Source organism: Vulpes lagopus, chromosome 7, assembly GCF_018345385.1.
Source record: "Vulpes lagopus strain Blue_001 chromosome 7, ASM1834538v1, whole genome shotgun sequence".
In the NCBI taxonomy this organism is placed as follows: domain Eukaryota; kingdom Metazoa; phylum Chordata; class Mammalia; order Carnivora; family Canidae; genus Vulpes; species Vulpes lagopus.
In genome coordinates this window covers 87,586,298-87,601,403 of record NC_054830.1, presented here as the reverse complement: position 1 = coordinate 87,601,403, position 15,106 = coordinate 87,586,298, and the positions used below count along the sequence as shown (strand labels likewise).

At 41.4% G+C, this 15,106-nt stretch overlaps 2 protein-coding genes across 6 annotated transcripts in view; one reads left to right on the top strand and one right to left on the bottom strand.

Annotated features, from left to right (window-relative positions):
- Window positions 1-11,995, bottom strand: part of PLAA (phospholipase A2 activating protein) — a 36,489-nt gene extending 24,494 nt beyond the window's left edge. Inside the window, exons 1-2 of one of the 2 annotated variants that reach the window (XM_041761192.1) lie at window positions 11,678-11,995; window positions 4,946-5,139 (exon numbers count right to left, since the gene is read on the bottom strand). In XM_041761192.1, coding sequence (XP_041617126.1) covers window positions 4,946-5,139; window positions 11,678-11,826 — 343 coding nt within the window. In that variant the 5' untranslated portion in view covers window positions 11,827-11,995. The remainder of the gene's footprint in view (window positions 1-4,945; window positions 5,140-11,677) is intronic. The other variant, XM_041761191.1, reaches the window with a different exon arrangement.
- Window positions 11,986-15,106, top strand: part of IFT74 (intraflagellar transport 74) — a 107,810-nt gene continuing 104,689 nt past the window's right edge. For 3 of the 4 annotated variants that reach the window (XR_005988826.1, XR_005988828.1, XM_041761193.1), the window contains exon 1: window positions 13,939-14,108. The gene's annotated coding sequence lies outside the window, so the exon portion shown is untranslated. Of the gene's footprint in view, window positions 12,108-13,938; window positions 14,109-15,106 lie in introns of those variants that run through there. The other variant, XR_005988827.1, reaches the window with a different exon arrangement.

The window sequence follows — 15,106 nt, the reverse complement described above, 5'->3', positions numbered from 1 at the left end:
ACTAATCAGAGAGTGGAAGTGTGGTAATCTTTTTGCAGTGAGGAATATCTGGTAAAACTGCTGCTCGCGAGAACACAAGACATGATAAACCAGCAGCTCTAAAGAAAGAGGTTGGAAAATGGGACTTCAGTGATAGGTGTCAGTATCAGCTACATCTAAGTACTAAAATAATGGAATGAGAACAAGACGTGGCTAGTTCTCAAGCAGGAATGGAGTCAGAAACTTAAGGACTTGCAGGGGTTAGAAGAACCAATTGCTTCTCAACCCCAAATGATAAAATACCAACCTGAGAAGGCCTTTTAGCAGCAAAGGACAACTGAAACTGAGTCATGCAAGAGGAACAAATAAAAAACATGACCAGCATGTACAGTGCCAAAATTTCTAAATGGATTTTAAGTATACCCAAAGCAAAGAAAATTAGGTTGTCACCATGAAAATAATTGCCTTCAGCTGAACAAATGGCTCAGGGAAAAGAACTTGAGCGTGCAGCTTCCCACTGAGGTCTGACAGGCTCATGGCCTCAAGAGTAAAATCCGGAAAGGCATGTACGGAAAGAGGAAAGGAGAGAGAGGGAGAAATACAACAAATCAGACTACAACTGAGGGTACAGCTATTGACACAGAGGTCTGACTAGAACCAAATGGGCAAGATGCCAACAAGAGAGTTGCACTGCCAAGAACTAAGTCTGTGACTGTTCAAAACTTAAAATGACCCCTAAGCACCAAACCTCACAGGCAGAAGGCAAGCTGAGTTTAGTCTCCAAGAAGGGTATACATCAAGATGACCAAGGAGAATAACAGAAAAGAAAGAATACCGTGAAGGGCCAAAGTAGAGCTGTAAAGGACAATGGACTAGCAAACCCCTTTTAGAGACCCGAGGGACCAGATCACAAAAATCTCTTCACTCTCATAGTAGCCAAGTCCTGGAAACAGCCGCCCATCTAGATGTCAGAATGACTACAGATTAGGAACTGCTGTCTTGCATCATCCCCTTTTCTGAATGGTAGTGTTTACCCTACAGTTCTACAATTGTATCCTGACTGGGTGAAAGGATGACAGAGAACATGTGTTTTTAGCCCACAGATCTCTGACTTTAAGAGGAATTATATCTGGACCTGATGTCAAAACACCTAAGCCTCATCTCCTTGATGCTTAAAACACTATCACCCAGAGATTCTTAACTTTGGGATTGATGCTGTAATTGGAGGGGAATTTCAGCTTTTCTGACATTGAGGGAATGGTGGGTATTTTCTGCCTGCACAAAGGACAGAGAACAAGCTGAATAACTGATAAACAGAGGCAGACTGTGGTAGCTTGCCCTTTTTGTGCATGACATTAGGCACAGACAATTGTATTTACATTAGTCAACAGTATGAACGGTAGCTGACACTTTTAGGTACATGCTTTTAAGAGTCAATGCATTATGAATCACATTGCTCTTTCACTGCTACAACAAACTTCTGAAGCACATATAGAGAGAGCCTCCATCAGCCTGGGCCCCTGAGAAACTCTGATGAGCAGATTCCCCTCACTAATCCATGATGAATGTATATGGTGAGTGAGAAAAACTGTTGTGCGAGAACACTGAGATCATGGAAGTGTCTGTTACTATACCATAACTTAGCCTATTTTGACTCATTATATGTTAGACTATTTGAAAAACATAATTGCATCTAGGAGACTTCCTGAAACTCTTGTAAAATGTCAATAAGACAGGGACACCTGGGTGGCTCAGCAGGTGAGTGTCTGCCTTTGGCTCAGGGTGTGATCCCGGGCAGGGATCCAGTCCCACATTGGGCTCCCCGCAAGGAGCCTGCTTCTCCCTCTGCCTATGTCTCTGCTTCTGTGTCTCTCATGAATTAATATATAAAACCTTAAAAAAAAAACAAGATATTTCTTACTGGATATAATTTAAGAATTATATATATATATATATATATTTATTGAATAAACATTTCCCAAATTTTGTTACCTTACTCTACTCCAGAAAGTCACTTATATTATTTATTATATATAAGGAGATATATATATCTCCTCCTTGGAGACTAAATAGATATACATGTAATATATTTGCACATTATAAAATTAAAAATTAAATTTAAAAAGTTAGATAGTCGAGAAATAGACTTGGTGATTGGAACAGAAAATATCTTCTGTGGATCTGTAAAGTATTACCCATGCTTAGCCACAGGGACAAAGACTGAAAAGAGATTACTATACACATAAAAATACGATTACTGTATTTGAATATTGAAATCAAAGTAAATTTTTCCATTTATATGAAAAGTTGCTTTTCAAATAGTTAAATTTTTTTAAAAAATCAACTTAAAGTGTATGTATCATCAGTTGCTCTTTAAATTCAAATATCCAGAAGGGCAGTAAATTTAATCATCTGATTCTTATATGAATACATTATTAATGCCTAAAAACAGAGAACCATAAGCATATCTTGATAGTTGTAAGTAGGAATGCTTTTTATATTCTCCCAGAGATCAATGTAACATAATTCAAGAGAAACATTATTTTAGAGCACTCAGAAAATTTCTTTCTTAAAATTTCTTTCAAGATCAGGCAGAAAGAATGAATAACAAAATAAATCTCTTTCAATAAGTATAGGGAACACTCAGCTTTAAGTATGCACTTACCTTTTTTTTTTTTTAAATATTTTATTTATTTATTCATGAGAGACACAGAGACAGAGAGGCAGAGACACAGGCAGAGGGAGAAGCAGGCTCCCTGCAGGGAGCCCTATGTGGGACTCAATCCCGGGACTCCAGGATCACACCCTGGGCTGAAGGTGGTGCTAAATCACTGAGCCACCTGGACTGCCCTGCACTTACCTTCTGATCCAGAAATGGATATTAAATCTAAATGACACTTCCAAAAGAATGAAATGACACATGCACAGAACCATTTATAATGCATTATCTATACTAGCAAAAGATTGAAAATTCAAATGTCCATTAATGGGGGACTGGCTGAATAAGCTAGAATAGCCATGGTAAAGCTAACTAAACAGTAAATTATAATGCCACTGTAAAAACGAATGAATAAGATTTCTATACAGTGTAATAAAGAGATCTCCAAGGTAATAATATTACTAAGCAAAAAGAGGAGGGGCAGAAAATTGCATAGGGTATGTTATCTTTTTATCTTTTATCTTACATATAAAGGAGCAATATAAATATACATACATATCTGTTAACACAGTTAATAAAGTATAAGGAAAGGGGTGGTACAAGAAGGCAATACAGACTAAATATAGACTTTTTTGAATATACCTTGAATTCTTTTTTCTTTGAAACTATATATATGTTTTATAGAATTATAAAACAAGATTAAGTTTTAAAAAATCCTGTTGAGTACCATTACTGTCTGAACTGAGGTTTCCACTTTTTATTCTCACTAAAAAAAAAAAAAAGGCAAAAAACACAGGGCTTCTTGGCAAAACAGCTGATTTCGGGTTAGAACGAAAAATGCATACAGTGAACCTAGAACATTCTGTACTACCAAAAGCAAGGAAGACTGCTAAAGATCTTGTCAAAAGCTCACAGGGGCAATTGAGGTTTCCAATCCAAACACGGGAAAATTTGAGAATGAAAAAAAAAAAAAAAGATGCTAGGAAACTACTCATCCTGAAACTCAGTAAAAGAGTATTTATCCTGTTCTTCCTGTATAAAAGTCTCACATGTAACCAAAGAATTAATATGAGGAAATTCTACATCTTAAAAAAATGCTAGCTATTAAATGCAAAAATAATGGTAGAATTAGAATACAATGATTTCACAAATCTTAATGACATACTAGACCCGTGTGTGATCAATACATGCTAAAAACTATTACATAAAAGACTGATGGAAATTTAAAATGAATGATGCAACACTTGAATCTACTAATTAACCTTAACATCACAGAGATATTAAGTGCCTCTTAATGTGCTACAACAGAAAATACATAATAGTACCTAAATATTTGCCAAAAACTTGAATCTGAATCTGATTAAGTTTCTAGATCTAATAGCTTATGAAACATACAGGGGATTGACAAACATGTTAAAAGGAAACAGTGAGACTTTAATCAACAAAATTCAGAATGTAGGAAATCCTGCAAGTTAAATAAGCTGGTTCCAAATAGAGAGGGGGGGAAAAAAGGGAAAGAAATCCATAGATTAAAAGACATGTGGACCTTACTTGGGTCACAGTTCAAACAAACTGTAAAAAAAATTTATGAGATAACAGAGTGTAATTTGAGCCTTCACAGGATATTTGATAAGAAATTAGATTTTGTTTTAGATGTAATGATGATTCAAAAAAAAAAAAAAAAGAAGAGAGATAATTCTTATCCTTTAGAGGGATCAGCAAACTACGGCCTATGGGCCACCTATTTTTGTACAATGCACAAACTAGGAATGGTTTTTACATTTTTAAGTGATTGAGGGAAAAAAAGGCGATTTTCTGATATGCGAAAATTATGACACTTAAATTTCACTGTCCATAAATAGAGGTTTATTGAAATACAGACATGCCCATTCATTACCTTATTGTCAATGGCTGCTTTTGTATACAACAGCAGAGTTAAATAGTTGTATAAATGACCATATGGCCTGCAAAGACTAAAATATTTAGTATCTGGCCCTTTACAGAAAAAGTGTGCAAACCCTATTTTAGAGCTACATAATAAAGTATTTACAAATGAAATGGTATTAAAATTATACAGCTGCTTAATGGAACACTTTACTTTCTACATATAAGCACGTCAACCTTACCAATGACAATAAATCTGCAACACAGAATTTACAGAATGATGATGGTCCAAAAAGGTTTTCACCACCAAGCTATAGCCATAGGTAAAACAAATATAATAAATTGTACGGAATGCAAATATGTGAATTTTCTTTTCAAAAGGATAAAACTTCAAATAGTAAAAACCCAAAGCATTCTACTCACCAGTATTTTTGTGACCTTTTAGTACATAAAGTGGTGCTGGACTTTCCAGTGAGAAAATGCAAATATTGTGGTCATTTCCTCCAGTGGCAATTAGTCCATGAGGGTACATGTCACTTGAAGGTATGATACATACACAAGATACAAAATTGGAGTGGCCACTCATACAGTGCATTTCTGTAAAGCCCCTGTTAGGACTAGAAAGACATGACATGGTAATTAATAAGATATACATTCTCCCCTTACTTAGCATAGGACATGAGTTGTCAAAGTATTTACTTTCCTTTAGTATCTAGGTTGAACTTTACGGTACGTACTACTTAAGAATCTATTGATTGATTGATTGATTGATTGATTTAATTATTTTTAAAGATTTTATTTATTTATTCATAGAGATGCAGAGAGAGAGAGAGAGAGAGAGAGGCAGAGACACAGGCAGAGGGAGAAGCAGGCTCCTTGCAGGGAGCCCGACGTGGGACTCCATCCAGGGTCTCCAGATCACGCCCTGGGCTGCAGGCGGCGCTAAACCACTGCGCCACCGGGGCTGCCCCAAGAATCTATTGTTTTAAAATTAAACATTAAATATTTAATTTTATTAGCTACTATTGAGAGTCACATCAGATTTGAAGTTTAATTTGTATTTCATTGGGAAGAGTATGTCAATTAACAGAAAGAATAAGCAAGGAAAGGGAGGGAAACAAGCGGCTTTTTCTCATATTCCATCTTTATTTCTATTTATCCGTGACTGTTACCTTCAGAAATACCTAGTGAAGTGAAATATTCATGCAATTGGATAATAGAATAGAATCTGCTATTGATAAGCCTTACGACTATTAGGATATTTTCACACTATAAAACATTAACTTACTACCCATTAGTACAGTATGTATATCTAAATAGCCCCTCTTGCACAAAGCAAAAGCCTGAAGTTTTCTTCTTTAGGAAAATTGAAAATCTTTGACTAGGAGGACACAAGGCATAGTTGAGCCTTGGGGTATGAGGAGCATGTACGTTCACATTCCTTTAGGTAGATCAGTCCAGTGAAATGGTCGAGCCAGATAACCCCACAGTGAAGCTCACAGCCAGCAGCCTCAACTGTGAGCAGAGCCTCCCAGGAGCTTTAAGTTCTCTACTCTTTAACAATGAGCACAAAATAAGGATTACCAGGTCTGGGGAAAGCCCTCTCCAGCATGAAATACAGTGATCAAAAAGAATAGGAAGAGGGGGATCCCTGGGTGGCGCAGCGGTTTAGCGCCTGCCTTTGGCCCAGGGCGCGATCCTGGAGACCCAGGATCGAATCCCACGTCGGGCTCCCGGTGCATGGAGCCTGCTTCTCCCTCTGCCTATGTCTCTGCCTCTCTCTCTCTCTCTCTCTCTCTCTGTGACTATCATTAAAAAAAAAAAAAAATAGGAAGGGGGAAAAACCTATTTATTTATTTTATTTATTTATTTTTAAAAGATTTTATTTATTTATCCATGAGAGACAGAGAGAGAGAGAGAGAGAGGCAGAGACAAAGGCTGAGGGAGAAGCAGGCTCCATGCAGGAAGGCCGATGTGGGAATTGATCCCAGATCATGTCCTGGGCCAAAGGCAGACACTCCACTGCTGAACCACCCAGGCATCCTGGGAAAAACCTATTTAAAGAAAGCAGATCACTAAGAAGAAAATAACTTAAAAAAAAAAATCACTATCATTCTTAGAGATAGAAGATATTTCAACCATGGAATAGGAGCATAATTTCACAAAAGTCAAAGCAATTTCTGAGAGAACACAGCAGGGAGAGAATGAGAGAGAGAGAGAGAAAATAAATTTAGAAACAAGTTCAAGCTCCTGAAAATAGGACAGAGGAAATCAAGAGAAAGAAACCTAAGAACTGACTTAAGAAAATGTCCCAGAATTTACAGACACGAGTTTTCACATTAAAGATCCCACTAATGAAAAAAAATAAAATAAAATAAAGGTCCCACTAATGGCCCTTAACTATGCTTGAATATACACAGCCTGCCAGAGAGAAAAAAATAACAGCTCAAGAATCACAATGGCTTCAGACTTCTCAATTGTAACACTAGAGGCTAAAATACAAAGGATCAATGGCTCCTTAATACTGAAGAAAAATTATTTGGGCATTAGAATGCTACAAACATTTAAATTATTACTCAAGTAGCAAGGCAGAATAAAATCATTCTTAAACTTGCAAGGTCTTAATACATTTATTATCAGTGCACTGTATTTCACAGGAAGCTCCTAGAAGATATGCTCCAATTAGGCATCAAGGAAATAAACTAGGGAGGCACCTGGGTGGTGGTTAAGTGGTGAAGCGTCTGCTGTCAACTCAGGTCATAGCCCCAAAGACTCCCTGAGCCTGCTTCTCGTTCTCCCTCTGCCTGTCACTCTCCCTGCTTGTGTGTGGGCTCCCTGCCTCTCCACTCCCATCATATAAGTAAATAAAATCTTAAAAAAAAGAAAGAAAGAAAGAAAGAAAGAAAGAAAGAAAGAAAGAAAGAAAGCAAGCTAAGAAAGTAAAAAGATAGAGATAATAGAAATCCAAAAAAAAAGGCCCCAAAGAAGGAACTGTGGAGAGTACAATGAAAGGAGATCTCAGGATTGGTTGTGCACCAGGAGTAGAGACCAGGGTCAGAAGGTTTTCATTGCCAGGAAGATGAAACTGTAAAATATCCAGTGTGTCTAAAGGTCTTAAAAGAGATTTAGACAACTAGCAAAGAATATGAATTAGAGATAAATACACAGAAAATGAAACAAACGAAAACCCCAAAACAGGGCACTTTCTAGCTACAGGGAGATAATAAAATGGTTGAGGAAGTTATAGTTTATTCCACAGCTCTGGTGTAAATAGACTCTGTTCTGTTATAAAATACTGATTTTATCTAAATTAAGTTTAACTATAAGGGTCAGAGTATAGAAAAAATGCATATGTGATGAGGGTTAATAGGGGGTAGAAAGAACTAAATTCTAATACTGCATAGAAGGAATAGAAAATGCCTAAAATATTTAAAAAATAAAAAGACACAATAAAGCACTTTATACATACACGTGGAAGTAAAGTAAAAATAAGCAGGTAAAAAAGATTAAAATTTTGTCTCCAAGAAAGGGAAATGGAGGTTAGGAAGTGAATGGCTCTAATTTCTTAACAAACTCCAAGGAACTATTTGACTTAAGACCCAAAGTGTTGAGAGTTTACATGAGGGAGAAGTCATTTCAACCTCAGCATGGTCAGGGAAGATGGGCACACAATCTTAAATTTTTTTTTAAATTTTTATTTATTTATTCATGACAGACACACACAGAGAGAGAGAGAGAGGGGCAGAGACACAGGCAGAGGGAGAAGCAGGCTCCATGCAGGGAGCCTGACGTGGGACTCGATCCCCGGTCTCCAGGATCACACCCTGGGCTGAAGGCAACGCTAAACCTCTGGGCCACGGGGGCTGCCCACAATCTTAAATTTGAAGTTGCATCTTTCATTTACAGGTCGTTTTCAAAAGGCAACACAATAGTTGGTAACAGACTTGAGAAATTCAGTTTAATTTGAAGTGGGCTTATGGAGGTTTGAAGCAGTCTGAAACAATGGCATATTGACTGTTTCAGTTTCATGTACACTCAAAAAATAACATCGTCATTCTGAGGGGTCTTCAGAAGGCCCAGAGAATTCCTGGATTTTCAATGGTCTTTTGCGAAAGATAGTATCTGGTTTAGAGCATCCCAGAATGAAGGGATGCACTAAAGCTAAATTAAATCCCCCTCAACATTCCCAATCTATCTGTACACTAACTACTTTGATCCAGAACTCTATCAACAATGTACATGAGAAAACAATTTTCATTTATTATTTGGCTACAAACATTTACAGCACATTAACTTTATTAATACACCATGAAATAGAAATTGTCAGGACATCAGCCTTGAGGACGCTTTCGATATGGATGTAGAAGAGATTCATGACCATGAGAGAACCAGTGACTATGAGATATCCTACCCTGAGCATTTGGAAGTGAGAAATAAAACAATCTTATCTAACTAATCACTGGTTATTCACTCCTGTGTGTGTGTGGCACAACGCAGGCTCTCAATCAGTGTTAGTTGAATAAATTCATTAATGATTTTGAAAACAAAACTAAGGGGCACCTGGGTGGCGCAGTCAGTTGAGCATCTGCTTTCAGCTCAGGTCCTGGTCCCAGGGTCTTGGGACTGAGCTTTCCATTGGGCCATGTGCTCAGCATAGAGCCTGCTTGTCCTTCTCCCTCTCTATGATCGCTCTCACTCTCTCTCAAATAAATAAATAAAATCTTTTTTTAAATTAATTAATTTATTTATTCAGGAGAGACACACAGAGAGAGAGAGAGAGAGAGAGAGAGAGACAGAGAGAGAGGCAGAGACACAGGCAGAGGGAGAAGCAGGCTCCATGCAGGGAGCCTGACGTGGGACTCGATCCCAGGTCTCCAGGATCACGCCCTGGGCTGAAGGCGGCGCTAAACCGCTGAGCCACCTGGGCTGCCCTCAAATAAATAAATAAAATCTTTAAAAAATAAAACCAAACCAAAAACAACATGAGTTTAAAATAAAACACACCACTTTTCAAATAGATGATGTCAGCCCTAAATTCCTGAAGCTCCTGATAAATGCAAATGTTCAATGATCTAAGTTCTTGACAATCTTAGCAGAGTCCTACAAAACCTGTGAAGTTTAATGACAGGTACTCAACTACTACAGCACGCATCCTTACCGTAATGTTTATCCTACTGGGTATATGCTTCTACCACACTCAATTTTTTTTAAAAGATTTTATTTATTATTATTATTTATTTATTTATTTATTTATTTATGAGAGAGAGAGAGAGAGAGAGAGGCAGAGACAGAGACAGAGAGAGAAGCAGGCTCCATGCAGGGAGCCCCATGTGGGACTCAATCCCAGGACTGTGGGATCACGCCCTGGGCTGTGTGGGGCTCGATCCCAGGACTGTGGGATCATGCCCTGGGCCGAAGGCAGATACTCAACTGCTGAGCCAAGCAGGCATCCCTACCGCCCTAAAATTTAAGGATACAAAGTTAATCAGTAATTACACTCCAAAACACAAAACGTTATGTATTATTAGTGTTACGAAGTTATTTGGAATATCACAGAATCTTAAAAGAGACGTTAGAGAGCATCTCCTCCAATTCAATACGGGAGTTTGCTCTACAATATTTCTAGTCTGTTTATCATCCTGTATTGGCTGTACTACAGCAAAAGCCTCCCAACAGATCTACTTCCACATTTATTCCTTTGCAATCCAATCTCCACCACCAGCTAGCAGAACCTCTCCACAGGTCAATCAAATCACGCTCCTCCCTGTGTGAAACTCACTGAAGGTTTCTGCTTACTCTTTCTCACAGCACTCATATCATGGCATCTGGCTCTGGCCCTCACCTCACAGAGCATTCCCTCCTGCACAAAGGGACTTGCCTCCTGCTTAACAGGGTCTCTGTGCTTGATCCTACTACTTTCTACAGAGCTCTTTGAATTCAACACTTCTCATTCCTTGCTCCCGTGACCAGGTTCATCTTGGGTGTGAGCTTTAAAAAAACAACAAAAAAATAAAACAAAACAAAAAAAAAAACAAACTGAAACCCTCCTGGGAGGGGCTTCCTTCCTTAACATTCCTCCACTCAATTCTCTACCTATATTTGTTTTCATAGTATACATGCCAAGGGACAATTATATATTTACATTTTTTCTGATCCACCTTCCCTCCCAGACTGTAAGAAAGATCCGTTAAAACAGGGAACTTGTCTGTTGTCTTATTCTTCTTTAGAACTGTAAACAAATAGGGGGCACACAACCAATAGTTACCATCTATCTGAATTTATGCATGGTTACCCAAACTCTGAGTGAAAACTATACTAATGGGAGATGTCCTACATAACAAAGCAAATCACCTTAAATTTTCTTTCTGAACTAAAATCCGTCTCCCAGGTTGTAAATTTCTTGTTACAACCAACCAAATCAGGACTGACCCCTTGATCTTGATTTGAACCTGAGCTCAACCTTCCGTTCCTTAATTTCTCTTTTTGTTCAATCTCTGTGACAATCCTTTGAAGGCAATGGGCTTTCTCTCAAGGAAACAGCACATCCCTAAACATCCATAAAATATGTGAAAAGTTTCATCCCCGCCATCCAGGCCCACCACAGACCCCAGACTAAGAAACTCGGATTTGGACAACGAGGAGAGGAGCCAATGCAACTTTCTGCCATGCAATTTTTGAGAACCCTAGTTCAAAAATTAAACTTGAGGGGAGGCTGACTACAGAGCAAATTCTAGGGAAAGAAAAGGATTTACTTCAATTACACGTCAGATGTCTCACAACGTCTCATTTGGGGGCGGCGGGTGGGGGGGAGGTGTGTTGCACCCGGCATCAGTAAATTTTCAAATCTAAAAGAAACATGGGAAATCATAGCCCAAAACATAAGAGGTTCGTCCAAGGTCACCTACTCGATTGTGGTCAAGTTAAGGACAAGAATTTACGTCTCTGTTACCCGAAAGCTGTGCTCCTTCCACCTAAATCTCACAGGTTTCTTACACTGTGCGCGCAGAATCGGGAGGCAGCGCCAACGGGATGGAGCCCGGGCCGGGAAGAGCGCAGGAAACAGCAGGGAAGCGTCCCTCTTCTCCCAGCAACAGTAGGAAGCTTGCGACCCGGGCGGGGGTGGGTGGCGGAAGCCCCCGGACTCGCAGCGCTCACCTGTCTGGGACCCAGAGGCGGGTGGTGCGGTCTCGGGACACGGACACAAAGGCCCCCGGCGGGTAGAGGCTGCAAACTAGGCCCCGCACGTCCAGCTCGTGGCCCGCGAGCGAGCAGCTCAGCCGGTACCTGGCAGCGCTGCTCGCCATGGCCCTGGTGTGTCGGGCGCCCGGGGCCCAGGCACCGCGCGAGATCAGTCCGCGGGAGACGCCGGGGGTGCGCCGAAGCGCGGCGGGCGCAGGGCCTGCAGGTGAGGGGCGGCTGCGCACCGGAAGAGCCCGACAGCCGGTGCGGAAGGGCGACGCGAAGGGGGAGCGCCGAGCGGGCCGAGTGACACAGCAACCCTGACATGCACACCGGAATTCATCATCCGTCTCAGCCCGCCGTGACGCAAAGCGTGTGCGTCCCGGCTGCCGAGGCCGCCGCCGAGGTGAGCCTCGCTTCCCTAGAGCGCCCTGGGCCGCCTGCCAAGGCAGAGCTAACGGCCGGACGTTGGGCCCGGTCGCCCCAATCCAGATCCTCTGCGAGCCCCAGTCCCCTCTCTGTGTCCTGGGGGAACTATTTATTGTAGTCCGAGATGCGGGCCGGGACTACAAGTCCCACAATGCCACGCGCCAGCGGGACCTGAGCGGCCGGCGCGCCGAATCCGGATGTTTTAAATCCTGATCCGAGAGGCTGCGCGCTCCCTTGTGGTTGCGGGAGGTTGCCTCGGACGCTGCGTGGGGGCAGCCCAGTCCCGACCCCTTCTAACTTACTCTGTGGTCTCCTGAGATTTTCCGAAGCTAAACGTTGTTTTTAAACATAAAAGTATCCAATGCTGGGCCCCCTTCCCATGCGTCTGGAGGTACTCAGGGAGAAATCTGCGTAATGTCAGCAGCTTCTCTCCGACGATTCTGTGTACGGAGTGCTTGGACAGAGGTTATTGGGAAGGAAAGAATCTTTTTTCTTACTACCCTTCTAGGCTATCCGTGGGCGCTGCAACAAAAGATAGATTAACAAGAGAAAAACAAATTTATTAACATGTATAATAAATAGAAGAGGTGGCTAGAGTCTGGGCTTATATAATATCTTAACAAAGGAACAGTATTTACGGAAGAAAAGAAAAGGTTCTTAAGTCTTTAGAGGCAGCCGATTATGTACAGGCAAACATGGGGAACTAATGGCAAATAAAGGCCAGTTGGTAAAGTTTGTTATGTAGCTTCTTTCATGTAGTCTCTAGGCTGACAACGGGTCTAAAGTTGTGTCCCGTGACTATTGTCTTTCCTTTGAAAATTTATGTCCTGCTTTTAAGGCAAGTCGGGAAATGGTAGCTTTTCTTGTATCTCCTTCTTTCCAGTTGCATTTAGCTCAAAATAATCCTTATTGCAAAGTGGCATATTTTGGAGTGGTAAATGCCGCTCCCATTCACTACAGTGAACAAAAGGATAACAAATGATCGCTGCAAAGATGTTGGGTGACATCTTGATGTTGAGTTTTTCCAACTCAAACGGGAGTTGGAAATAATGTAAAAAAAAAAAAAAACACGCTAAAAGTAAAACATAGCTGCAATCGCACCTGTAGGAAGACTGGAAGAAAACAAACTGCAAGTTACTTTATTAGAGAGGTGGGATATGAGATGTAGCAGTTCTTAACATCGTGCTTTTTGTTTTTGTTTTTAAAACAACGATACTAACATAGTTATTTTAAAACCATTGTCCATTTAATTCATCCTTCCTCACGAACTTGGATCAAAAGAATTCTGAAAGGGATCTTCCAAGCAATTGAGGAATAGACGGTCCCGGAAACGCATCTATACTTAATGTTGTGTAGGTTTTGCGGTTCTAAAAGGAAGGAAAACGACCTTTAATAAGTGAAAAGAACGTACATGCCTTCCTATCACAAATAACTTTAAACAGCGTCTCTTAAAAACGACTAAAAAATAAAAATCAAAACGATAGCACGTGAGGTGGCATAGCGCTATAATAAAACTCGCTAGGCGTGAATTCAGGTCGGGCACACAGAGAGGTTGCTGTAGCTAGAAAGCAAACTAAGGTTTTCCAATAAGGTGTTCCTTCCCAGCCAAGACGCTGTTTTCTAATTTTTCCAGAAAAGCACGGACGTATCCAGACAACAACAAAAATTTAGCCCTCCAATCTCGCGAGAGCGGTTTACTCTCGCCTCCCTTGTAGTTGCCAGGGCCGAGGCCGAAGATTGGCCAATCAGGACGACGGCCCTCTCCCCGCCCCGCCCTCGTTGCCGGGATACGCAGTCGCGCGGGGCAGTCCGTGGTTAGGTCTGAGAGCCCTCGAAAGCTGCGCGAGGGTGAGCGAGGAGTCGCGAGTGAGCCAACCGGTACGAGACAGGCTGGTGGGCTCCGCCGAGGCGCCCGCCTCGGAAAGAAGTCGGAGCCCTCCCCCGACCTCGCGACCTCCCTCCTGACGCGACGGAGGAGGTGAGAAATCCCAGGTCTCCTCTGTCCCTCCTTCAGGCCCTCCGGATCCGGTTTTCTCACGTTGGAGAAGCTGATCCGCTCCAAAGAAAACAAATCCGATCTTTTCGGCTCTTGGCTGTTCTCCTCAGCCTGTCGCCAGGCTCGGGGAGTCCGACTCCAGTCCCGCAAAGCGTGTGGAGAGACCTCCTCAGAGGGCCCTGAGGAAACCTGACAAGGCGAGACCGGAGGAAAGGATTCCAGGGCCTCAGAGAGAAAATTCTCTTTGAGGGATTTTACTCAAAGTAATAGATTTCTCTCTCGTGTTAGCAACTTTCCTTGTTAAAATGGCTGCCTCGGGGAGCATAATGGTAGTAATAATTAGAGGTTTCATATGTAGTATCACAAAGGCTTTGCAAGATCTACCTCATTGCCACACTTGGGTCCCACAGATGAGGAAACTTCCAGCGGGGATTAGGTAACTGTTTTTTTGTTTGTTTGTTTTTTTAAGATTTTAGTTATTTATTCATGACAGACAGAGAGAGAGAGCAGGCAGGGTGAGAAGCAGGCTCCACGCAGGGAGCCCGATAGGACTCGATCCGGGATCCCCAGGATCGCACCCCGGGCTGAAGGCGGCGCTGAACCGCTGAGCCACCGGGGCTGCCCTGGATAACTGTTCCGGCAGAACTAAAGTTTGTATCACTCATCTTTCTGGAACCAAAGGCGAGGCTGCTTCTCCGTGTGAATAATGGTGGAGATGGTGTGAATGTTTGCGTGATGAATACCCCAGGAGTTCCTGGCGTGTTTTGTTACTAGTGACCCTTTATATTTTACCCTCTGGGACTGATCTAATGCTAAGCTTTTACCAAGACAGTAAAGCAGTGGCAATCAAGTAGAAATTCTATATACTGTACATTTTTTTAAAGTTGTCAAGGAAGCTAGAGTTAATAGACTTAAATTTTACATTGACAACAGTCATACCTCATGTTCTTGAGCTTCGCATATACTACGGGGTGTTTTGT